The sequence below is a fragment of the Dioscorea cayenensis genome, chromosome 4 (assembly GCF_009730915.1).
Source record: "Dioscorea cayenensis subsp. rotundata cultivar TDr96_F1 chromosome 4, TDr96_F1_v2_PseudoChromosome.rev07_lg8_w22 25.fasta, whole genome shotgun sequence".
Lineage (NCBI taxonomy): Eukaryota > Viridiplantae > Streptophyta > Magnoliopsida > Dioscoreales > Dioscoreaceae > Dioscorea > Dioscorea cayenensis.
In genome coordinates, this window is record NC_052474.1 from 7,326,257 (window position 1) to 7,352,573 (window position 26,317).

General features: G+C 36.7%; 3 protein-coding genes across 4 annotated transcripts; 2 read left to right on the plus strand and 1 right to left on the minus strand.

Annotated features, from left to right (window-relative positions):
• The first annotated feature begins 19,274 nt into the window (after window positions 1-19,274).
• LOC120258637 (cysteine-rich repeat secretory protein 38-like) lies at window positions 19,275-20,042 on the plus strand. Its single transcript, XM_039266089.1, has one exon. The coding sequence runs from the start codon at window positions 19,275-19,277 to the stop codon at window positions 20,040-20,042; it is 768 nt and encodes a 255-aa protein (XP_039122023.1).
• A 100-nt stretch (window positions 20,043-20,142) lies between these two features.
• Window positions 20,143-22,717, plus strand: LOC120258949 (cysteine-rich receptor-like protein kinase 10). Its single transcript, XM_039266435.1, has 7 exons — window positions 20,143-20,640; window positions 20,732-20,845; window positions 21,042-21,187; window positions 21,268-21,478; window positions 21,566-21,803; window positions 21,911-22,061; window positions 22,143-22,717. The coding sequence occupies exons 1-7, from the start codon at window positions 20,358-20,360 to the stop codon at window positions 22,467-22,469; spliced, it is 1,470 nt and encodes a 489-aa protein (XP_039122369.1). The 5' UTR covers window positions 20,143-20,357; the 3' UTR covers window positions 22,470-22,717.
• Window positions 22,718-23,208: 491 nt separating this feature from the next.
• LOC120258947 (cysteine-rich receptor-like protein kinase 10) lies at window positions 23,209-25,155 on the minus strand. 2 transcript variants are annotated; one of them, XM_039266431.1, is made up of 2 exons: window positions 23,542-25,155; window positions 23,209-23,452 (listed from the first exon to the last, which is right to left on the minus strand). In XM_039266431.1, the coding sequence occupies exons 1-2, from the start codon at window positions 25,064-25,066 to the stop codon at window positions 23,379-23,381; spliced, it is 1,599 nt and encodes a 532-aa protein (XP_039122365.1). In that variant the 5' UTR covers window positions 25,067-25,155; the 3' UTR covers window positions 23,209-23,378. The 2 variants fall into 2 exon arrangements, with proteins under 2 accessions (XP_039122365.1, XP_039122366.1); XM_039266432.1 differs by having other exon boundaries at window positions 23,209-23,449; window positions 23,542-25,154.
• Between the last annotated feature and the right edge of the window lie 1,162 nt (window positions 25,156-26,317).

The window sequence follows — 26,317 nt, forward strand, 5'->3', positions numbered from 1 at the left end:
AAAAGGTTGATTATTTGCTTAAAAATCATATTATATTTCAAGTTATTGTTAGAAGGCATTACTTTCTATGTTCAATTATAAGTGTTCACTTTAACCTTTTAACAAAGAGTAAGATAAAGTAGTTATAATTAAAAATCCTATGCATATTTAGGATTTTCATTCTACCCATTTCTTTCTCCATCCATTAAGGTTGTTCATTTAGAGTGATAGTGGTGGAGAATAGTATATATGTAAAAATGTTGGTAAGTTGACTTTGAAAATTAACTCTTAAATTAGGTATGTGGACAGATAATTTGAGACATAAAAAGCTTCTAGAAGTTAACATTTATAATAAAATGAAAGGAGTAGATCACAAAAAGATTTACATTGTTAATATATCTATGATTTTTTAGGCTAATAAATAGTGGTTAAAGTTTTTAAAAAATAATATTGTAACTTAAAATTGTGGCACTCATTAAACATCACTATGATTAAGGGTATATATATTTTTATAAATGTGACAAGCGCATTATTATCTAAGATATGTTCAGAAAGTTGAAATTAATTGTCTATCCCATGCACATCTTAACTTAGTAACATAAGTTCACATCTATAATTGGTAATCCGCCCACCACTATATTCAATGGAACTTAAATTTTTTTACATTAATACCTTTTGCTTATTAGATTATGAACCTTGTGAATACAAGTTTGAACAAATATTTATTACATCAAAAAAGAAATAATGGGAACTATTCAAATGTGACTCTCCAGCTGCTGCAATAATAAAGGTGGGGATGTACTTAAAAAAAAAATATATTTTTAAATCAAAAGAGACCAAAAACTATTAATTTTTATCTTTGAATAGTGTCATAATTTGGAATTTGGATGTTGTTGTTCCAATAACTAAACTTTGTCTATGATTATTTGATTAAAACATTAACTAGTTAATTAATCTGACACAAATCAATTAAAGGAGCAGCAGGAAGAAAGTGGTGTGCATTTCCCCAGAGAAGATGATGATGATGAGAGTGGGGGGAGCATGAACAAGAGCAGAGCAAGTCTGTGTGGGGCTATGTCCGGAGCAATAAGCGTTTTGTCGGTTTCAAGTACGCATCAAATCATATCACTTGTCATTTATTCGGGGCATGGTTTCCTTTGCCTTTCCCCATGCGACCGCTATGCATTCACTGGCGCCTCCTGCTCCTTTCTTTTCTCTCTCACGCATTTCATCGAACACCTCTCTGCTTCGTTATCAATTACATCAAACATTTAATTTCTCTGTTTTTCTTTTGGATTTTTGCTTTGTTGCGCCCCTCTAACTGTTCAGAAACCACTGACCACTGTGTATTCACAGGCGCCTTGTCCTATTTTACCCATTTAATCAAGCACCACACATGTCCTTTCTTTCCCTAGCATTTAATCAAACATCTTGACTTCATTGTCATTTAACTTCGTGTATTTTCCCTCTTTTTTTTTTGCCACCAGCACAAACACACCAAAAAAAGCAAAATAGATTTTTTTGATAAAAAAATGTGCTTCTCAAAGGAGTTCATGAATAACTTACTTTTGGTGTGTGACACATTATATAAAAAAATCTACTATAGAAGATATTAGATGTTCTATATTATATTTGAACTCTGTATTTGTTCATGATTATTATTTTTCTGGTTTATAAATATAATAAATTTTTTTATATAAACTTCTTTTTGGTTTTTTTGTTTTTTTCTTTAATGACTTTTTGATGAATACACACTCCATGCATAATACCATCCCATGGAAGGTTTTTAGTATAGATGAATAAAATAAAAGACATAGTATTTAAAACCTGCAAAAAATTTAAACAATGAAATTAAATCGTTTGCGTCAAAATTGGTTTTTGTTAAGTTTAGGGCTGGATTTCAATTTTTTTTTTTGTTTAGGGCTGGATTTCAGGCTGAGCTTATGCTTGAGTCTCTTTGTTCATGTTCAGTTTGATAGGATGGCAATATGTTATTTCTATGAGGAAATGAACAAATAGACCTTCTCAAATTAAGTTATTCACAAAAAACCCCTTGATTTTTAGTGTTTGTAGAAGGTTCCTTTTTTTTTTTATTGCCATTTTTTTTGTGCATCCACTTGGTTTTTAATGCTGTGAATTTTGAAGTGCAAAGATGAAAATGCCCACCACACTCATCCATTGTTGTTATACTTTGGGAAATGGCCGTAAGAGCGGTTATGAATCCTGTGGGTGTGCAATGATATTGGTCTTGGCGCCTCTTTCTTCTCTTGCTTGCCCTTATATTTTCAAAAAGAAAAGAAGTGCAAAGACTTTCCTTTTTCTCATATCACCCCACAACCGTGACACCATCTCTTCTTTCTTGAAACAACGAAAGCCGCACTCTGAAGTACTAAAGCAACATGGCAACCGTAGAAAAAAATTTGGAGGTTTTACTATTGTTTTTTTTCTTTTTTTGTTGGTGTTCCAGAACTTTGTGATGAAGATTTTACAGTTTCAATTTTATGATTTTGGTTTGACGTCTTTTGTCCGATGTCTCTGTATATGGTTTTAATGTTACTTATAATGAGCTTATTTTACATAAATAAGATCATATGAAAAAACATAAATTTAAATATTTTTGATGAACTCATTTGACCATCGATATTATTGATCATCAAAATACATTAGACCTACACTAAATAAACAAATAACAACAATATTGAGAAATGGATATTAAGACTTTGATTAAAAAAATAATTAATTATTTAAGCTAGCTTCATTTTTTTTTTATTTAAATTTACTTTTTTTTTTAAATTTTCTATAATTATCTTAAATAGCTTGATTACAAGAAAAATTATTTTTCTTACCATAAAGAGGATTAGTACCACCAGGAATGTTCCCCACAACCCTTAAAAAATCAAATTGATTAGATCTAATGAAATGAATTTGGTCAGATTCATCATTGGTATACTTGTGATCTTTTTGAAAAAGGTGGATAAACCACTTCTATTAAACAGAAAACAGAAACTGACACCAATACACGAAACAACAACCAGAACCACAAGAAGTGGAAACAAAAGACAAAACAACAGAAGACCAGACAAAACAGAAAGAAACAACACCAAGCAGGTCGCCACCACGCGCCTGCAGCAAGACAGCAAGACTACTCCGTGATCTGAATCAGTGTCTCCTCAGAAGGAACGGCTCCTCCTGTCTCGTTAGTGGGACAGCCACCTCCTGCCTCCTCCACCTGGTTGCCAGCAAACTCCAAACAACGGCGGATGGCTTCACAGGGTTCCCTCAATTTCTCTCTAAGGCTCTCCGAAGCTGTAGATAACCAAGATAAAAGCATACGATCAATTTTCCTTGTTAGGTCATGAGCAGACAGACAGATAGCATTAAAAATGCAGTCATTTCTAGCAATCCAGATATTCCACACAATTGCTTTGACCACTAAGTCCCCCATGTCTTTACAAGCCGGTCTCACACCGGACCTCCAGCTCCCCCACACCAACGACATAGACACGGGCGGCTCAGGGAGATGTAGGAGCTCCACGTAATGCCTCCACACCCTTTTCGCAAAAGAGCAATGCAGAAAAAGATGGTCCACCGACTCCGTTCCGGCATGACACAGAACACACGTAGCAGTTGGGAGCATATTGCATCTACGCTTCTCTAAATTCTCAAGCGAGAGGATCCGATCTTGCCAAACAAGCCAGTTGAACACAGAAATCTTTTTGGGGCAGCTATTGCGCCAAAAGAAACGTGCGATGGGACACCGACGCCCCCCCTCCACCAGAAAATTATAAAAGGATTTCACTGTAAATTTGCCATTTCCAACAAATTTCCACCATTTGTAATCTCCGGCCATACCACAGGGTCCACGAAGCCGAGTTCTAATAGCCTGGATTTCAGGCTCGATCGCGAATGGGGCAAGCTCCAAAAGACTCGAGAGCTCAGAAATCGTACCGTTAGGTGCCCTTGTTCTACTGAACTCAACCGGCCAGATGTACATAGGCGCCCGACCGTCAACCCACCGATCTTTCCAAAAAAGAGTCTCCGTCCCTGTATTGACTCCTTGCAAAACACAGCCTCTCAAGGCCGGGATACAGCTCATCACCCCTTTCCAAAAGTAGGACACTCTTCCCAACTGTCTGGGAAACATGTTCCAACATTGGATATCGTAGTTAAACCGGATCACTTTCGCACCTCCCCACGACGAGTCCGTCATAAATTTCCACCACCATTTTCCAAGCAAAGCTTGGTTGAAGCAGCGTAAATCAAGAATACCCCAACCACCTAACTCTCGAGGTCGGCAAAGATTCTTCCAAGCAACCAACCTGCATTTAGGGTGTTCAATGTCCGGCCCAGTCCACAAAAAATCCCTACGAATCCGATCAATCTTCTTCACGACCCAACATGGGACCCTGAACAGGGACATCCAATAAGTAGGAATTGCAGTGAGGACAGAATTAACCAAAGTAAGCCGCCCCCCCAACGACAGATGTCTCACTTTCCACACAGCAAGACGCTTTCTGACTTTTGATACGAGCTCTTCCCAATCTTGCTTTCGTGGTCTGTTTCCAGAGATCGGCATACCCAGGTAGACCACCGGAAGCACACCTCTGCCGCAGCTCAAGGTGTAAGCCGCATCCATCTCAGGTAGCCGCTCCCGCGTCGTTGTGTATAGACATGTTTTAGAGAAATTCGTAGCCAACCCTGTCAACCCCTCAAAGATATACAGCAAGAGCTTAACCACCCGCAAATCCTCTAGGCCACCCGTGGTCAAAACCAGAAGATCATCCGCATAGTGCAGATTGCATCTACTGCCCATCTCCCCTAAAGGTACACCAATCAGCACTTTGGATCTCAGAGCATGGGAGAACATTGAGCAAAGTGTATCCATTACCAACACAAACAACATGGGAGATAAGGGATCCCCCTGTCTTAAACCCCTTTGATAACGAACATACCCATTTGGAGCACCATTCACCAAAATATTAGCCTTAGACGAGAATAAGATGCTTTTAATCCAACCAATCCACCGATTCCCGAACCCCCTGACCTTCAATAAATCAACCAGAAAATTCCAGTCCACCATATCAAATGCTTTAGCAAAATCCACTTTCAGAATATGCCCTTCCATCCTACGTTTGTGTAAGCTGAAAAGCAGCTCTTCCGCAGTGGCGATATTATCCAGGATACAGCGTCCTTTTATGAAAGCCGATTGTTCCGGCTCAACCAACTCATTAATAACCCTACTAAGTCGAGAGGCCAACAGTTTAGATAAGATTTTTAATGACGCGTTTATCAGACTGATGGGCCTGTAATCGCCAGGGGTTTCCGGGGCAACCACTTTAGGAATTAAAACAATATTGGCCCAGTTAATCTTCTCCAGATTTGCACTATGAGAATAGAAATCTTCACAAAGCCGGAGCAGGTCCGGACTAACCGTATCCCAATTTTGCTTAAAGAACTGAATGGGGAAACCATCCGGTCCCGGAGCTTTGTCCCCCCCCAAATCAAAAACAGCTCTTTTGATTTCCTCCAGAGTGAAAGGTCGGTCTAAACCCTCCAGATCAACTGCTCTCTTATGGGCAAAAAGTTTATGCATATCAATTCGAAGTCGAACCGGTCGACTACAACCAAATTGCGTTTTGAAGTGATCCGCGAAAATTCTACCAATTTCGCGGGGAGTTTCAACACTAACACCATTCAATCTCATCCGCGGTATGAAATTACGGTTCTTGCGGCCATTAGCAATTGCATGGAAGAATTTTGTGTTACCGTCGCCTTCTTTCAACCATTGTATCTTAGCTCTCTGTTTCCAATACACCTCTTCCTGCTTACAAATCACACCCAGGTTCTCCAGGGTGCAATTCACTTTCCTCTCCTCTTCCGCCGACAGCCTTCTTGACTCCTTCACAATATCCCAAGCCTCCACTTCATTCAATAACGCAAGCTTTTTGAGCTTAATTGATCCAAAGTTAAACTTTGCCCAATGCCGCAATTTCTCCCTCACTCCCGCCACTTTTTTTGAAAAGATGAAAGCCCCACATCCCACCGGTGCGATCCCCGACCACCAGCTATTAACAAGATCTTGAAAGCCCTCAGTGATAGTCCAAGCCAATTCAAAACGAAACGGCTTTGGAAAAAAAGAATGGGATCCCACCTCCAGCCTAATTAGAGATGGCAATTTGTACCCTACTCGAGCGGGTATGCACAGTACCCGTGCCGGTCAAAGAGGGTATTACCCTCTTTTGGACCGGGTACTGTCACGGTAAGGGTAATACCCGTTAGTTTTTGAGCGAGTGCAGGGTCGGGTAAGGGTATGCCCCCTACCCCTACCCGTACCCTTTACCCTTACCCTTACCCGGGTTGAAGAGGGTGCGGGTAAAAACCCGACTGCACGTGCCCCTTACCCTTTCATATATATATATATATATATAATTTTTTTATTAAACTAAACATTTACTCAATATCTATTTTCATGGTGATTAATTTGAAAATAATACTTCAAATTTTTCTCTTAATATATTATTTTTAAATTTTTATTTAATTTCTATATTTATATTTGATAATATTATCAAAATTGAATTTTTAGATATATATTAAAAAAATCATAATTAAATTTAAAAATAAACAAATATAAAAAAATAATGTTATAATAATTTATTCTATAAATTATAAAAAAACATCTCGAAAAAAATAACATACTAATAAAAAAATCAATTGGATATAACTTATGAGAATTACTTATAATATTTTTTTATATTCAAAAATCTTACTAGATATTTATAAAAATTTGAAGCTATATAAAATATAAATAGTAGATATATGAAAAATTTAAAAACAAAAACCAAGATAGTTAAACATAGAACAAAAACAAAAGGTAGAGTTACCATTGAGTTCTAAATAAATGTCATTTTTTTATGTGATTATATAATTTAAGATAAACAAATATATATCAACTTGTAATTTTTGAATTTATGGACATGTGTTTAAAGATTGTAATATAATGTATAATTAATTTATTTTTATTATTATTTAAATTTAATTCGATAATTTGAACAATGGGTAACAACGGGTAAGCTGGCACTCTATGAGGGTATACCCAGTACCTCGGAGTAAGGGTAAGGGTATGATTTTTACCACGAAGGGTGCGGGTAAGAGTACGGGTATGGGGGTGAGGGGTTGCAGTGCGGGTAAGGGTTTTGGCATACCCTACCCATACCCTACCCGTTGCCATCCCTAAGCCTAATCGGCACATGATCAGATCCGATTCTGGGGAGACAGTTCTGGACCACCCTAGGGAAGCACGCTAACCACTCATTATTCACGAGGAATCTATCTAGCTTGACCCAGATAGGATCCTCTTGGCCATTTGTCCAAGTGAATCTTCTTCCCAACGCGGGCGGCTCCTGCAGTCCCATATCGTGCAAAAATAAATTTGCACACCGAATGTCCTCCAAATTGGGGTTCCCCGACGATTTGTCTCCCACCTCGAAGATCGCATTAAAGTCCCCACAAACCACCCAAGGCCGTGGAGGGACCCCGAGTCTGTTTCTCAATTCATCCCAAAATTCCTGTTTACGGGGCCGCTCATTGGGCCCATACACCACCGTACATCTCCACTTAATATTTAAATTCTTCGAGGTAAAGTCAACCGTTAGACTGAACTCCCCCATCCAAATCAAAAGTCCCTGTAAAATTGTGCTATTCCAACCTATCGCGATACCACCAGCCGTACCTCTGGCGGGTAAAAATAAAAATTGATCAAGACGATGTCCACCAATCTCCCTCCAGGTAGCTTGATTGATCTCTTCCAATTTTGTCTCTTGAAGGCAACAAACATCGGCATGATGGATTGTCAAAAAGTCCTTAACTAGAAATCTCTTCGATGGCCTACCTAGCCCCCTAACATTCCAGTTTAAAATATTCATGGACAACCAATTAGCACCCTCGACCCTCCACCGAGGTCGACTCGGACCCCTCCGGGCTACACCCGTGGGACCTTTCAAGCTTACGGATATGGTTAATACAATCATTCACAGATCCAGTAAAAGAGATACCACAAGCATCACAATAATTCGCAATTTGAACATTAGACCACTCAGCAATTAATAAAGGTTTGGATCTCGTACCTTTATCGCCATCATCATCCACCCCTTTTTTCTTTGCCGATTTGGGTATCTCTACTACGTAGCCCGCCTCCTCATTGAATCTCGAGGAGGGTTTCTTTTGTCGTTCACTCTTCCTTGTTCTAGTCTGCTGCCCCATTTTAGACGTATTACTTTCCACGTGCAAGTCTGGCAACAGCTTTTTTAAATTACTTTCAAACTCTGTCAACGAATCATCCGAGTCAACTTCCATATCAGGCGACACAGAATCAGAGGACCGATACTCAGGAATTTCTCCTGCCAATTTCAATTTCGCGCCACTGATATCCCCTACAACACCGGACTCCGTTCCCGGGATTAGGGCCCAAACACCTGCCAAATATCTCCACACAAATCCCACCGGTGGGGCCACATTAGGAGCAACCGATTTATCTCTGAAGTTTACCCCCGACATCAGTTGTTCCAGCAAACTGTCATTACCCACCTTAGAGGTCTCTACACATGTAGAGGCCCCCAAGTCTCTTTCATTACAAACATCAGGCCCGCCCACCCAATCGGGCCCACCACCCCTTCTATTCCCAATGTCCCGGTCCATTTGATGCTCCACCTCACATAAATACACTGGATCCAAAGAGGCCAATCGGCCAAGATCTTCAGTGGGCCCAGCCAAACAAACTAAAGGATCCTCCATTATCTTGTCAATAATATGAGAATTCATATCCTGTCCCAGCACCGGATCAAGCGCGTCATTATTCATGCCACCTGACCCACAATCCTGGTCCGACAGCACAACATTAACCTTAACATGTTCCTCTCCTTCCTTAACCTGCTCCGTCGTACATAAATCTACAAAAACCATACCAATGAACCCTCTCCCTCAAGAGTGGTTTACCGGGACTTGGAGCATCAAGATCAATTCACCTGCATTTCAATTATAATCAAATCATATAAATACCAACATAGAGTGAAGTCAAAAAATGAAATATCATCAAAAGAAAAGAATAGAAAGGCACCAAAGTAAAAAGTTCACAGTTTTTTTTAGTGATTTGAATAGTTAGAGGATATATTGCAAGTGATGGCCTGATTTCACAACCATTGCTAACATGTTTTGGGCCATAATACAATGAAATAAACACCTTGGGCGCAAACAGATCAAGCACCCATCACCCTCTCCACAATCAAAGGATCAACATTGTTGGTCATAGCTAGTAAATTAAGGTAGAAAGAGATTGAGGAAGAGCGAGACGAAGTAGAGGTGAAGAAGCTAAAATGGTTTGTGAGAGCTGTAAAGGAAAGAAGAGTTTATGTATCACAACCATGTGATGCCACATGTATGGTGGATATTCTAGCTAGTAAAGCGATGCCAATACAAGCATAAAGATTATCGCTATAGGATAATAATAATATAATCTCCTCATCTATATCATGTGCACTTAATTTTGATATGGTTTTTACAAAATTGAATTCCTCAGAGAAATGACACGTGTCAAAAGAATATATTTTTGGTTAGGCTGACAGTAATATATAACCATAGGGATAGAGATGACGATGATGATGATATAATTTTCTCATATGTCGCCTATATTGGATTTGACTATAGTATCTATAAAATTTTGTTATGTATAAATCCATTGTATAGTTTCTTGGATAATGAAACTTGTTTGAAAGTTATCTTTTCAGTTACAGTGACAATATTATGACCATAAAGATTCTTGTTTGATAATAATGATAATATTAACTTTCTTACATGTGTCGACTATATTTAATTCATATATGATACTTGTAAATGTTATTATGTACGGATTCAAAATATAGTTTCCTCGCAAGATGGAATGTGTAATAGAATACAATTTCAATAAGGATGATAACAATATGAATATACTTCTTATAGTAATAGGATTATATAAATAGTATTACACCATAATTATATGCTATGTTTATTAGATTTATATAGCTTCCTTAATAGTATTACACTATAATTAAATGGTATTACACCATAATTATATACTTCTTATAGTAATAGGATTATATAAATGGTATTACACCATAAATGGTATCGATACAAACATACGATATGTGTTTGTATTGCTACTTTTTTTGTTAAAGTAGTAAAGATGTGATTATTATTATTATATATTTATATATATAATGTCAATATAAAACTATAAGGTGAAGTAATTATAAGCGAGATTCTACTAATTAACTTTTGTATATATACAAAAAATAATAGTAAGAAATGTGAAAATTAACATGCATAAAGGATAAATTTTAAAATCATAGCAAGCATAATATGAAATTAGCAAATATAAATAAATGCTAATATACGAGTCAAATATAAAGTAAACAAAATAAGATGTAAGGTTTAACAAAGAAACTATGGATAGAGAGGATGAAGACAATAAAATATAATAAATAATCTAAAGAATATAATAAATCACTAAAAGAAATACAATGTTAATTACAATTTTGTTTATAGAGATTGGATTACTATGTAAATAATTTTTGATTTATTAACATAACAATCATATTTTAACACTATATACAAACTATCATAATATACTTTTATGCTAATTATATTTATGTACACCCCTTGAAATTAATGATAAATAAAAAACTAATTAGTTCAATATAATTTCAAAAAAAAGCACTAGAAATGAAATTTTACTGATTTGATGAAAAAACTAATACAATATTGTGAGATCAACGCTCTAAGACTAGAAGATAAAATAATATAAAAATGATGATTTTGATACATTTAAGAATAGGTCATCATGAGCTCCACTTAAATACTTCTATAATGTTAATTATTCATCAAAGTAAAAAAATTATCAAATTAGTGAATTTTTTGGAATATTTATAAAATAGTTTTACAATAAAAGTCTTCCCATTTGCAAATTATAGAATAATATTTGTTTATTTCTATAAAATGCTAATATATAAGTTTGTAAAGTAATTGGTTTTTAAGGTTTGGCTAACAATATTTATTTATAACCAAGATACTTTTAGTTAACCAATCAAAATAAGAGAGCATTATATTTGCATAAAATAAAATTTTATAAAACAATTGATACTAGCAGATTTTTTGTCTTCTTTGCTATTTATGTTACGAGAATACATTTTTATTAGTAAATTAAATAGATAAGCATCTAAGATGTAAAATACTAAAAACATATATGTTATTTTATTTTAAAAACAAAATTATTAATTTCACTGATTAATTTATAGGAAAACAACATGGCAACATGGCAACCGTAGAAGAAATCTTGGGGTTTTTACTATTGTTATCTTCCTTTTTTTTTGGTGTTCGAGGGTTTTCTGATGAAAGATTTTACATTTTCAATTTTGTGATTTTGGTTTGATGTCTTTCGTCCGATGTCTCTTTCTATGGTTTTAATGTTGTTTCTTCTTCTTCTTCTTCTTCTTCTTCTTCTTCTTCTTCTATTTTTGATTATGGCAGATATGGTTGTATAGGATTTTATTTGTAATTTGAAATGGTTGTGTTTATGTCTTTTACCTAATGTCTCTTGGAAGATGATGTGTATCCTGCCATTGTATTTCCATGAGCATTTATTTTTGTTTGTTTTTAGTTGTGATTGTTAGTCATTTATGTACATAGATGCCTAATGTTAGCATTTGGCATTGTGGTTTGTTTGGCCTCTGAGGGAGAAAATCGGTTGTGTGCATGTTGTGTGCAAATAGAATGTGTTGTATTAATTAAAACATACAACATGTTGAACTTTGCTATGAAAAACAACTTGATCCCAGGGTCCAATTCTAGTTTAAGTTGCAACTTCAATCACCTAATGCGTGTAGATGACCTCATCCTCATAACTCAGGCTTCTAGGAAAATTTCCCTAAATATCAAACTGTGTTTATCCATTTATGAAAAGTTAAAGGGTCAGAGTTAATAATTCCAAATCTGAAATCTTTTTTCCCAATCGTTTTAATAATCGCCTCACCAAAAGTATAGCCAACATTCTTGGTTATAAGGTCGGTTCTTTCCCTTTTAGCTATCTGGAAATCCTGATCTCTCCAAAGAGATTGGCACTCTCTTATTTTTCTTCTTTGATTGATAAGATTGAGAAACCAATTTCCTTTTGGCGAAAATTACAAATATCCCCAGCTGGGAAAACAATTCTTATTAACTCCTCTATTATATCCATACCCTTGTATTATCTCTCTGTTTACCCAGTCCCCGAACGCATTCTTAATCTAATCTCCAAAGCTGCCAGGGTCTTTTTTTGGTCTAAGGATGGCAATCGAAAGGGCATCAGCTCAGTGAGTTGGAATGAAATAAGACTTAATCGTTCTGAGGGGGGCTTTCTATTCGCAAACTAGGTTTATCTAAAATCTCTTTAATGGCTAAAAATGTTTTCAACATCCTTAATAAGCATAATGTTTGGTGGATTTACATTATTGAGCACAAATATAGTGATTTCAAGCTTTGGACAGGTAACATTCCAGCTCGATGTTCTTGGTTCTTTAGGGGTCTGTGTAAAAATGCCAATATTATAAAACCTTTCCTCTGGTTGAACAACATTAATCCCTCTAATACCTCTTTCCTCTATGATCCTTGGTACTTTGAAATTCCTATTGCTTTTAAACCTACATTTATTAACATGGGCTTTGATGTTAAGTCTGTTCTTATTTTTGATCTGTTGATTGATACTCAATGGAATATAAATATGTTAAAGAATATTTTTGGAAATCAGTTGAATGATAATGCAATTTGTCACAGTCAAGTAAATTATAATCAGAACAATTTCTAGGTTTGGTTCCCTAAGTCTAAAGGCATTAAAGTTTCCTCTATGGTCTATTCTCATTTTAACCAGAATGAGAACTTGGTGGATCATTGGGATGGCTGGAATCGGTTCTGGCACCTCCATATAGCTCCAAGGGTCAAACACTACATGTGGATATTGTTGCACAATGGTGTTAAAACACATGATTACCTTTATATTTTGAACCTGGGGCATTAAGATTTCTACTGTTTTTGTAATCTGTGTGTTGAGATTGTTGAACATTTATTTCTCAATTGTTCTAAAGCTCAAGTTATTTGGAATATGATTTGTTCTGAGATTAAGAAACCTATAAATCTTGCTAATGAGATCTCATCAGGAGTTTGGCTAGATCATAATATTACTGGTAATGACCTCTTTACTCAATCATTGATAGCATCTATAGTTTGGTTCGTCTGGAAAGCTAGGTGCAACAAAATTTTCAAAGATGAGCCTCTGGATTGTAAGGCGGTGTCTTCTCAAGCAATTGGTCATGTTAGGGAGTATTTCTTTTCTCAAACTAATCATCTTGGGAAAAATATACTGTTGAATAATTTCTTTTTCTCAGACAGCCCTATTGTCACGCCCACCCCTTCTACCGAGGTAAATGTGGCACCCATCAGTTAAAATTCCCTTTTAATCGAAAGCCCGACACCCGCGCTTTAAACAAAAATCGGACCTACAAATCACAATTTACAACTTTACACCAACTACGAGTTCAAATACATAAATACTATGAATACTAATAACTCAAATTTGCGGTACAACCGCTACTAAGATCACAACACCAACTGGCAGAAATAAAGAAAAGGGGGGACCCACTGCAGTCCCTGGACTCAACCCCGACTAGCTCCCATACTCGATCAAGCAATCTAGGGTCCTCGCCTCCCTACGACTACAGACACATTCGGGTTGGTCAGAGTGGCTTAATAATTTCAAATACTTAAATACAGTATATATAAAGTATATAAATACCAACTGCTCAAATAATTTTCCAACTTTTCCAAAATACCAGAATTCTAGCAAAATACAATCTTTAAAGAACTTTCGAAACATAAATTCAACATAGATCAACATCAATTTGATTTTCTCAGAAAACACAAATTTCGTGAGAGACTGCCCTCATCACAATTCAAAAATAACATAAATCTCAAATTCAAAATACAGCAATACCCAACACTCACCCAGCATAACATGGTCTAGAAAACTCTCTAAACCTTCGCCGTGGCCGCGGCTAGGTTCAGAGCCGTCAAGGAACTCATGTCCTTAACGTTGACCCATCTGGCTCACCGGTCGGCGACCCCCGGCCACCCGATGAATATCCGATCGTGGGCTCTACGCTCCCACCCGAACCGGCCCTCGTGAAAATCAACACCCGTGTCCACCACGCCACCTCTAAAGGTCGGCCCGTGGGGACCCACTATCGCAGTAGTCGGCCCAGCCCGCCATCGCACTCAAACCATCAAGTAAATATAGCAATAATACCATCTCAGTATAAATCATAACACGGGATCCTTTTTCCGGGACAAGTATTCACATCACGGAAATAACCATTATTTTTCCACAAAACCAATGCCAAAAGTATAACAATGCATAATACCAGTAAAGCCCAGATCCACGATACCATTCCTATACCAGGAATGAAAACCAATTCTACTAACAATGCCGATAAAACATCTTTAATATGCTCACATGGTTTCGCAAATCACTCCAAATCAAAGCATATACCCATCAAAAATAATACATGAGTTGAATACTTAAATCACATATGCATGTATTTTCACTATTCACAAATACGTATAATTATACAAAACGAATGTATCAATACGGTTATCATGAACATCAATGGCAAACAAATATACGTATATTTCAACTATATATGAAATCAAACATGATAAAATGAAATATTTAAACATTTATTTCCAAAATACTAGCCATTAAACAATTATTTCAAAATAATAATAATTAAATCAATTATTTAAAATAATAGCCACTACCAACTCACCTGGTGTCCTTGGGTTCCTTCCTAGGCCCGGAACTCTCTCCTAAGCCCTCGAACAACACCCAATGTAATAATATAGTATAAATAACACATTTAAACCCAAAATAAAAATACAAAAAAATAAGAATCGACTCTCATCGCCCACTCACTCCAATCGGTTAAAACCCGACCTTACATAGTCCAACTGGCTTTCAATTGTATTTAAACCAACTCAGTTTAGACTAAACACAGCTAAACCAATCTGAACCAAGCTTAATTCCCCTGAACCAAGCTTAATTGCACTGAACCAAACTCAATTTCACTGAACCAGCTTGAACCAACTCAATTCTTATACAAAATCCATTGAACCAACTTGGTTCAGTCCAAAATCCTTAACCCAAATCAATTGAACCAAACCCAAACCATCTCAACTTGATTTGATCAAGCCCAACTCAACCAAATCAACTCAACTCAACCAAATCAACTTGGCTAACTCAACCAATTCAATCTAACCATCATCATTAACACCTTAATCATCATCATCATCAACTTAATTAATCAAAACCAAACCCTAATCTCGTAAGCTACAAAGAATGATACAGATAGAATCCCTAGAAACATCTCCACCAATCCAAGCAATTTCATTACCCATACAAGGTTTTTAACACAAAAATAATTTCACAACAACACTCTCATCAACTCCATCATAATTTCCTCAAAACAAATTCATTATTTCCTCCAAAATCACCCAAAATACATACATCTAAACATACACAAACATTAAACAAAAACAACACCAAAGAAGACCCTTACTAAGCAGAGTCACTCCCGACGATCTCTCCCACGATCTCCAAATCTTTCTCTTTAAAAACCTCTAATTTCTCCCATTTTCTCATTTTAAAACTCTCGGGTTATCAGTAGACAGGGAAGGATGAAGGAGAAGAAGATGAACAACACTCAAGCTCTAGATTTTTCTCCAACTTAAGTTTTCAGCCGAAATTCACTTTTAGTCCCTGAAAATATAATTTCTTACAAAACAGTCACTGAAAAACTCCCCAATGGTCCTTGAATTATGAAATAGTATTCCCAAAAGGTCCTTTCAAATTACCCAATGGTCCTTGTATTATAACACAATATTCCAAATGATCCCTTCCATCTTACCTTTCAGTCCTCGGTTTCCATAAACATTTCATGTCCATCCTTTTCATTTATTCTTTAACCCAAAATCTTTTAAAAACTTTTACACTTAGGTCCTTATTCTTTCCACTTGGGGTTTCTCTACAAGATTTACTCTGTAGAAAATCTTACTGCAACTGTAGTAATACCCTGAATATATTTTCCAACATGTATCCAAAGGTTCAGGGTATTACACCTATAATGTTCACATCTACAGTCTTAAATTATGAGTCTTCTTCTGCTGAAGTTGATTTATTGTTGTGGATCACTTATCAAATCTAATTTGTGCTGGTTGTTGCCATGTGTCAGCTGAGTCAAATGTGGAAGCTGAAGCCAAAGCAATGAATTTTGCTATGAGTATATGGAATGAATGGAAGATGAACATCAGGACTATCCTCACTTCCAATGGAGATCTTGTTAAAGCTATCAAGCATGGTTCTCTGCTGGAAGCCTGGAGATTGAATTCTCACATTAGATTAATCTTTCAACTTCTTGATAGTTTGGCTAATCCTTGTATTCATATTATACCTAAGAACTGGAATCGAGTTGCCCCTACTCTTGCTATACAAGGCCTTAATCTGCATGAAGTCACTCTCTTCCACCATGGCAAAGAGCTTCCAAATTGGCTGATGAACTGTATCAGAATGAATGGTTTCCTCTACTAGTCTTTTGATCTTTTGAGTTTGTTTTGTTTAGTCTTTTTATTGTTTTATAGTTTGTGGAGTCTGTTTGTTTAAAACTACGGTGTATTTTATTTTTCTTTATTTTAATAAAATTAGCTCCATGAGACCCCCACACACACACACACACACACACACACCAACACTATTAGCTTTTAACATAACCTGAATTTTTCTTGCAATGAAAAACATTTTATATTACCTTTATAATTCTTTTGATTAGTGTACTGCCTTTTCTTTGTATGCCTTTCCTCATCCTCTTCCAGCAATTTTGGTTCTATGAAAACCTCTCCCTTGACCTCTTCTTTCCATTAGCTAGATTACTTTGTAGTGGTTATATCAACTTTTGCTTGAAATGCCTTCTCCTATGATTTTTCTTCATTCTCACTTCATGTGCTTGAAGTGATCTACTAAGGTCAACTATGAGTAATTGTGTGAGAACCTTGGACTCCTCAATTGCTACAACTATATGATCAAAGAGTGGTGTTAAATTTCTTAACACCTTGGCTACAACCATTTGATCAGTAATTGTATCCCCAAATGCTTGTATCTTATCAATGATTGTCATCATCCTGGAAATAAATTCCTGCACTATTTCATTGTGTTTCATGGTTATAGTTTCAAAATCCCGCCTTAATGCCTAAAGTTTAACTACTATCACCCTTGAAGAACCTTGATACTCCTTCTGCAAGGTTGTCCATGCTTGTTTGGAAGTTGTTGTTGCTGCAATCCTTGAAAAAATGGTTTCAAGGGCTGCTTGTTGTATAAAAAACAGAGCCTTGGAATCTTTCCTTTTGTTCTCCTTCAATATTGCTTCCTCATCTGGCTCTTGATAACCATGTTCCACCAAATCCCATAAATCCTGAGATTTGAATAATGTTTTCATCTTAATGCTTCAAAAATCATAACTTTCTCATCCGAAAGTGTAGGTTGGTATACACTTATGATATTTCCATTTGATGCCATTTTTCTGAAAATATGAAAGCCTGAGAACCAGCTTTGATGCCAATATGTTAAGTATCACAATCTCACAAGTCAATGTTTTGCATGTAATACTTTGTTTTATTTTTATCCTTATTAACTGAATTAATAGTTCAATCTTACATGCATATATAATAACAATGGCACCCTTCAATTGCATCGTTTACAAAAAGATGCATATATGATATATGAAACAACACACACACACATATGTATATATATATATATATAACTAACTATAATTGCCATCAATTCAAACACAAACTTTCCAATGTTTACTTTACATATTGGTTGCCACATGGACCAATGAGATGCTTTGATCACTCTCCAACACACAGACTCGTGTTTAGTCATTCAGTGCCTTGGTAAAAATTTGAGTAGAAGCTGATAAAGCTACTACAAAATTAGCATTGAGTTTGATCAATGATACAGTCAATGATTAGATGTTTGTGGTTTTGTCGTTGCTGGGAATAGTGGTGATCAATAATTCAATAACCAGTTAGGACAGTGCACGGTAGAGATTGTACTAAAAATACGTGCACATAATGCTTGCTAAGTGGGATGTATAGGTATGCAAAGAATTAAACAAGACCAATGGGTGGACGTCTCTACGTAGTTGTATATTAAGGTTTGAGGTCAATGCTTTCTTTGATACTGCCTTGATATCAACTTTATGTCAACTGGAGAGTAAGGCTCGAGCTCGAGTTTGTGCACAGATGAGGCCTAGCACGCTCTAGTGACTTCACACTTAGTCAAGCTTTGGGACGAGCTTCGCATTCACTTAAGCTTGAGTTATTGCCAAGTTATTTATTTTTTTATTTTGAAAAAATAGATAAAATTCACAGTCTAATTTAAGAAAGGGATTTCTTATTAGACTAGTATGAGTGATTACTAAATGCTTTATGGTGATCGAACATTGTATCTTCTTGCTTTTTTTTAGGTAGAAGACAATGCGTGTAAGACTCTAATCTTGACTTTTATCACAAAAACCTGCACGTCCCTTCTGAAGACCGTAACAAAGGGGGGCTACTTCTTCTTTAGGGGGTGCTGGAGATTTTGTCAATGCCTTTAGATTATAGGTAATTGTTTACTGTCAGCAATGGCTGTTAATATTTGTTTAACTACTTTCTTCACTAAAAATTTTAACAAGCAGGATTTAAAAACATTTATTTATTTTTTTATCAAAATGGATAAATCGTACGTCTCTTTTCCAAGTCAACCACCGAAACAGATGTTTTTTTGTTTTTTAATAAAAAAAGATAATATTCATTATTCATCAGATGATAATCAGTTTCCTTCTTCCTCTTCTTGTGCAGCTGTTAGCAGCAAAGAAAAAGAACCATGTCTGGGACGCGCAAGAACATCAAAAGTCTCTTTTCTGGTCCCTCCAAGATGAGAACAAAGCTGAGCTAAACCAAAGGACTCTGCATCCATGCGCCAGCTAAGAGTGCTTGCAGCTTGAATCATTATACATCAAACCGAAATTTATCTCTTCATCTCATCAACAGTGAAAAGAATGGGTGGTCTTCTTCTTCTTCTTCATCAAGTTAAAGTCTTGAGCTACCTTCTCTTTCTCCTCTTTATCTGCCATGATACAGCTATGGGAACTCTAACTTTCAAGCCAATCAAGGCTAATTGCAGCAGCACCAAATACACAGAGAACAGCACCTTCTCCACCAACCTCAACTCCCTTTTTATCCACCCTCAAAGCCATGTCCTCATTTTTCAATCTCCACCAACCAAACTTTCGGCCAGGCCCCTGAACTCCGCCTTTGGCCTCTTCTTCTGCACTGGCGACCTCTCGGAAGACAATTGCCAACCATGCATTCAAACCGCCATCAAAGACATCACTGAGAGTTCATGCCCAAGCTCAAAACAAGCCATCATATGGTATGACTACTGTGAGCTACGTTACTCTGATACCAACTTCTTTGGACTCCCAGATACCTCTGGCTTCAACATGACCAACCCTTTTGAGAATACAAGTTCATCAAGACCGGTGGAAGTGGTAGCCCAGTTGGTGAAAGAGGCTCCGCTAGAAAATCCTATCATGTTCAAGTCCTTAGCTTTGAGATCTGAAAGCTTGGATGCTCTTGCCCAGTGTTCCTCAGACTTAACTAGACAAGGATGTAGTGATTGCTTGACTACCATCTTCACAAACATCAAGGCTTGTTGTATTGGTGCCAAGGGATGGAGATATTTAGCTCCAAGCTGTTGGATAAGATATGAAGCCACTCCTTTTCTTCAGAATGTCAATGGAGTGAATACAACCATCACTCAAAGCTATTGTTCAAGCAATGAGTTCCCAGCTTCTAATGGCCTGAATGCCACCACACAGATTGAGAGTCTTTTTGTCAAGCTTAACTGAACAAGCTCCGGCACTAAAATGGCTTCTACAACAGTAGTGTAGGAAAGGGCGTGAACAAGGTCTATGGCTTAGCACTCTGCAGAGGAGATTTACAAAAACAAGAAGGATGATTGCCAGAGCTGCCTCAAGAATGCAAGTAAAAGCATAGTAGTAGAATGTTTAAACAACGAGCAAGCCATTGAATGGTATGAGAAGTGCTTGGTCCGGTACTCCAACCAGAGTTTCTTTGGGGTGGTGGACACTGATGTTGGCAGGACACTATGCGGCCCAGAACAGATCAGTCAAGCTGACTATAACGCCACGTTGACACTAGCAATGGCTCTGATCAATGATGCACCCAATTCTCCCTTGTTTTTTAGAGCTGGAGCGCATTTGTCTAACAGCTATGTTCTTGTACAGTGCACTAGAGATCTCAGTAAGGATGGGTGCGGGCAATGCTTGCAGAATGGAATGAGTAGTGTCTCCGGTCAATGCAACCAGACCAATGGTTGGCGGTATCTCTCTGGTAGCTGCACCTTGAGGTATGAGGTCAATCCTTTCTTCGATGTGTCTTTCATATCGATTCCATCGCCAGACTCTCCTCAAGAAAAGGATGGTGGTGAGTGTTATCTGCTTATCATAGTATATGTATGTTATGTGAAGAATCAAAACTCACTAAAGAATGTTGAATTTGTTTGCATTATGAGCAGCAAGCAAGAAGAGGTCATCCGGTGTTATTATTGCTGCTATTGTTGCGCCAATTCTAGGAGTCATCCTCTTAGCTTCTATCCTCTATCTGTGGTGGAAGCTGAGTCATAAAAATGGTAGTTCATTTTAATTGTTCTGTTCTCTTAGTCATATATATGTTGATGGTCATGTGTATTCTGTTATTGAATGAGTTTGGTTCAACATTAAAAACTTAAGACTGACAGATAATTGGAGAAGATACTCAGATCCACGATGTGGAAGTACCATCTCCCCACAAACAACTAATGGTTTCATTGAATACTGCTTTTTCAGATAACAAAGGAGAGCATATACATGAACTCAGGCCGCTGACAACTCAGGAATTACCCTACATGAATCTAGCTACCATACTAGCAGCTACTAGTAACTTCGCTGTGGAAAATAAGCTTGGAGAAGGGGGATTTGGTCCTGTTTATAAAGTAATTAATTACACTAATTGTTTTTCTTACCATTAATTAACAATAATGCGGTTTCTGATAAGATGTTATCATGTTTTCAGGGTGTTCTGAATAATGGAACAGAGATTGCAGTTAAGAGGCTTTCAACAAAATCTAAGCAAGGTGCCATTGAATTTGAAAATGAGGTGAAGTTGATTGCCAAACTACAGCATAGAAATCTTGTAAGAATGCTTGGTTGGTGTGCTGAGAGAGAAGAGAAGCTGCTCATTTATGAATATCTGCCAAACAAGAGCCTTGATGCTCTTCTTTTTGGTCAGTTCCAAGTCAAACAAAACACGCTGCTATCTTAATAATTCAAGCATTCAAATATATTTTTTTTCCTTCAATTTTGATCACCAGATTCAGAAAAGCTAGTACAACTAGATTGGAATACACGGCTTCAAATCATCAAAGGAATTGCAAGAGGCCTTCTCTATCTTCATGAAGACTCACTGCTCAAAGTCATTCACAGGGACCTCAAAGCCAGTAATGTTTTATTAGACAACAAAATGACACCCAAGATATCTGACTTTGGCATGGCTAGGATATTCAGAGGAGATGAAAGTGAAGCCAATACAAACAGAGTCGTTGGAACTTAGTACGCTAAGCTCATTTTTAAGATATTTGTATTTGTGTACTATATAAAATATATATATATATATATATATATTCACACACTCACATACTAACATACACTTGAAACAGTGGTTACATGGCTCCAGAATTTGCAATGGGAGGCCTATTCTCTGAAAAGTCTGATGTTTATAGCTATGGGGTTCTCTTACTAGAAATAGTAACTGGACAAAGGAATGGAAGAGCACACTTTGAAGAACATGGCAAGACTCTTATCAGAAATGTAAGTTATAACGTTAATTCAAAGCAATTAAAACAAGAGCATAATGAGATATTAACTGTAAATTATATTGAAATACAACAGATGTGGCATTTGTGGGTTGAAGGCAGGGCACAAGAGTTGTTAGATCCTTTGCTTGCAGATTCATGTCCAATTAATGAAGCAAAGAAGTGCATCAAAATAGGATTGTTGTGTGTGCAGGAAAATACAGAGGAGAGGCCTATAATGTCTACAGTTGTTCATATGTTGAGGAGTAGTGATGAAACATTGTTTCCAGAGCCCAGCCAACCTCCCTCCTTTATGGGACAGAGAACCTTTGTGCCTGATGAATCATCATCAAGCATCAGATCTGATGCAACCAGCGCTCATTCTGTCAACCATGTTACCAATTCGGATGTCCAAGCTAGATAGTTCAATAGTTCTCTTGATCAATTAATCTTATAAGCAATTAGATGTTTGATCAAATGTTTGATGCATCAGCGAAGACGAGTGCATATTGGTCTTGAACTGGAGTTTATTTTCAATTCTGCCTTTGGGAGTGAAAAAGTGCCTAGCATTGAAGGTTTTTGTTCATTTTCATGCCTACATTTGCCACATGATTATTATTCTTTCGCCAATATGCTTACATGGTAAAATAATTTGTAATAGTTTGTTTGGTATTCAGCCGGTTGTTATTCCAAGTCAATTGTTTTCATCTGAAAAAAGCATAGCGTGGTTTCCAAAGTTCTTCTTATTATCGTTTAACGTTGATGATACATGGGGGTGATACTTATCATAGTTGAATCTCTAATACTCTGAAAATCATCTTTTGGTACTTCTTAGTATGATCAAAGACCCATTTCTTTTTAATGGTACAATCTCGTCATGCCTAAATAATTACAGAGGAGATGTAAAACATCCATTGCATCCAGCTCAGAGAACTCAGAAGAAGCCCTGCTTCTCTTACCTGGTGTGGTATTGAATTTTAAATATTTGTGGTAAAATCACATCAATATTTTTTTTTTTATTTTGCGCTAATGCCTCTGTTTTAGTTCTTATATTTTCTTATATCCACACATCTCTCTGTTTAAAATTTAGGTTGAAATCTGAAAACAGACAAAAGGGAGGACAAATTCCATGCATATCAATATCACAAAAATACATGAAGAAATGCAGAACCAAACAAATACGACCTTAGATTGAAGAGACAGAATGAAACTACAAACGTTGAGAAAAGCTCATAGGAAACAAAAACTATGCAAAACATAAATCCAAAAGTAAGGAATACAATGAAAACTTCCCAGCTATTTTGAATCTCACCATAAATCACTAGAAAGGGAATTACAGGATGATTACTGCTAGAACACTTGTGACAACAGCTGCCAAACTGATTGTTGATGCCTTGTTGCCAGCTGCTAAATGAAAAAGAAAAGAGGTTAGTATGATTTCTTCAAGATTTTGATTCTTATAATATATAATATTAAAATTTTGAGAAATTACTCACCACCATCCTTCTCTGGAGTGACTGGAGAAAGAGATGCACTTGTCGGAGGGGAAGGCGATATCAAAGTCGAATTAAAGAAAGGGTACTCCTCATACCTCAACGTACAGCTTCCTGACAGATAGCGCCACCCATTGGCTTGCTTGCATTCATTTGAAACCTTACTCATTCCTGCTTGCAGACATTCTCTGCAACTTTCCTGACTAAGATCACGAGTGCATTGCACTAAAATATAGTTAGACAAATTTTGTACAGCCCTGAAAAGCATCGGAGAATTGATTGCATCACTGATCAGAGACATTGTTAGTGCCTCCACCGAGTTATCCGCTGTTGGACTGATTTTTCCTGTGCCACAGAGTGCCTGAGCACCATTGGTATCCACTATTCCAAAGAAGTTCTGGTTTGAGTATCTAACAAAGCACTTTTCATACCATTCAATCGCTTGTGCTTTGTTTGGACAGTCTTCTACAATGCTTTTACTTGCATCCTTGAGGCAGCTCTTGCAATCATCCATTTTGTTTTGTAGATCTCCTCTGCAAAGTGCTAAGCCATAGATCTTGTTCATGTCCTCTCCTTCACTTGTGTTGTAGAAGCCCTTTTGTGCTGGAGCTTGTTCAGTTAAGCTTGACAGAAGGTTCTCAAGCTGTGTGGCAGCATTCAGGCCATTAGACGCTGGGAAGTCATTGCTTGAACAAAAGCTCCGAGTGATCTCTATGCTTGTGGTATTGAGATTCTGAAGGAAAGGTGTGGCCTCATATCTTATCCAACAGCTAGGAGCTAAATACCTCCATCCCTTAGCAGTTGTGCAACAAGACTTGATGCTTGCCAAGATGGTAGTCAAGCAATCACTACATCCTTGTCTGGTTAAGTCTGAAGAACACTGAGCCAGAGCATACAAACTTTCAGGTATCAAAGCTTGGGACTTGAACATGAGAGGATGGGCTAGTGGAGCATCTTTCACCAATTGGGATACCACTTCCACTGGCCTTTTTGAAGTGGTGTTCTCTTTATCATTGATCATCGAGAAGCCATTATTGTCTGGGTCTCCAAAGAAGTTGGTATCAGAGTAACGTAGCTCACAGTAATCATACCATATGATGGCTTGTTTTGAGCTTGGGCAGTTAGCAGTGATGTCATTAATGGCAGTTTGAATGCAGGCTTGGCAGTTGGCTTGTGGGAGGTCACCAGTGCAGAAGTAGAGGCCGAAGACAGTGGCCGGAGCCTCGCCGGCTGTTTCATTGATGGAAATGGACGATGAGGATTTGTTTTTGAGGGTGGATAAGAGGGAGTTGAGGTTGGTGGAGAAGGGGCTGTTGTCTACGTATTTGGTGGTGCCACAGTTGGCCTTGATTTGCTTGTAAGTGAGAGTTTCTATGGCAATGGAATGGTAGATGAAGAGAAGAAAGAAGAGGGTGCTCAAGGCTTTGCCATGACCATGAATGTGTAAAAGAAGAGAAGCCATTTGATGACGAGGCTTGATATATTGAGATCTAATGTGCAGAGTAGTGCTTATGAGAGTCATGCTCATGAATCATGATGTATTTATATATAGATACATCACTGTAACCCTTTGTTAGTCTTGTTCTGGTTATTGGAGATGGGTTTCAACTTTGAAAGAGTTACTAGTCAAATGCTTGATTTCCCTTCGGTCTAACAACATTTTGAAAATTCAATAAACCATATATAATAATTGTGTTGGATCATATATATATATATATATATATATATTTATAAGAATAAACCAACAATAAAACTTGTAAGAAAGAGATGGAGTGGTGGTAATTTACAATAATGAGAATTTTTTTTTTTAAATAAAATTGATAAATTACTGATTTATTAAAAAAAAAAAATAGAAACCAACCGAAGCATTGGAAGAAAAATACACTGAAAGGTATATAGAAATGATGAAGGGAAGAAAAATATATAGATTTAAAAAAATCATTCAATGGATGCTAAGAATGAGTATAGAAACGATGAGAAACTTCAAAGGAATATGTGTATATAATTTACTATTTTTTAAAGATATATAGACTTTAAAAAATTATTCAAAGAATGGTTCATTCTATTCATTGGAGATTCTTATATTATTCATATACTATACATAAGGGTTCTTTTACAGTTAAGTACTGTTTATATTCATAAAAAAGGTCATTTGTCGCTTATTATTCAGAATGGTTCACTGAAAAGGCCAATGGATGCTAAGAATAAGACGAGAACAATATATAGAATAGTGCAGAGAAGCATTATCTGGAGCATTTGGAGTCTTATATGAGACCAATTTTGAAGGCTCATCGGCGTGGAACTCATGTACGGTTATTGTTTTGTTCTGGGTTCAGTATATATGCTCATTCCTATATTTTTTTTTAAAAACTTTTTTATATAGACCTTTACTTGATTTAATATGTGATTTATTTATTTTTTTAAATATAGATCCTAATAAAGTAATATTGTAGTATATCTAGGGGTTTTATTGATTTTTTTTTTAATTTAAATTTTCTACGTCTATAAATTTTTGTAATGAATGGTAAAATTTCCCATCTTCTTCTTTGTCATTGTTTTAGTAGAAGTCTTCCACATCACCAAAGACTGCAAAGACTCACCAACGATCAAATAAATAGTCTTTTGTTAGTTGGATCCTCAATAAAATCTTCACAAGTGGTGAGAATTCGAATTTTAAGTGAAGGCATATTTCTGGAAGTGTGAATAGTGATTATGTACGGGTGGTCTCAGCATCTATGTGTGCGTGGGCCTCGCTCCCATTTGTTCCGTTGAGGTTTGT

What these genes read in the sequence shown, in the direction of transcription:
- LOC120258949 (XM_039266435.1), top strand. Translation starts at nt 20,358, where the DNA reads ATGGCTCTGATCAATGATGCACCCAATTCTCCCTTGTTTTTTAGAGCT. An exon ending in GAAGCTGAGTCATAAAAATG is followed by an intron (nt 20,846 to 21,041) that starts GTAGTTCATTTT and finishes CTGCTTTTTCAG; the next exon opens with ATAACAAAGGAGAGCATATA. An exon ending in CCTTGATGCTCTTCTTTTTG is followed by an intron (nt 21,479 to 21,565) that starts GTCAGTTCCAAG and finishes TTTGATCACCAG; the next exon opens with ATTCAGAAAAGCTAGTACAA.
- LOC120258947 (XM_039266431.1), bottom strand. Translation starts at nt 25,066, where the DNA reads ATGAGCATGACTCTCATAAGCACTACTCTGCACATTAGATCTCAATAT. An exon ending in CACTCCAGAGAAGGATGGTG is followed by an intron (nt 23,453 to 23,541) that starts GTGAGTAATTTC and finishes TTTTTCATTTAG; the next exon opens with CAGCTGGCAACAAGGCATCA.
- LOC120258637 (XM_039266089.1), top strand. Translation starts at nt 19,275, where the DNA reads ATGGGAACTCTAACTTTCAAGCCAATCAAGGCTAATTGCAGCAGCACC.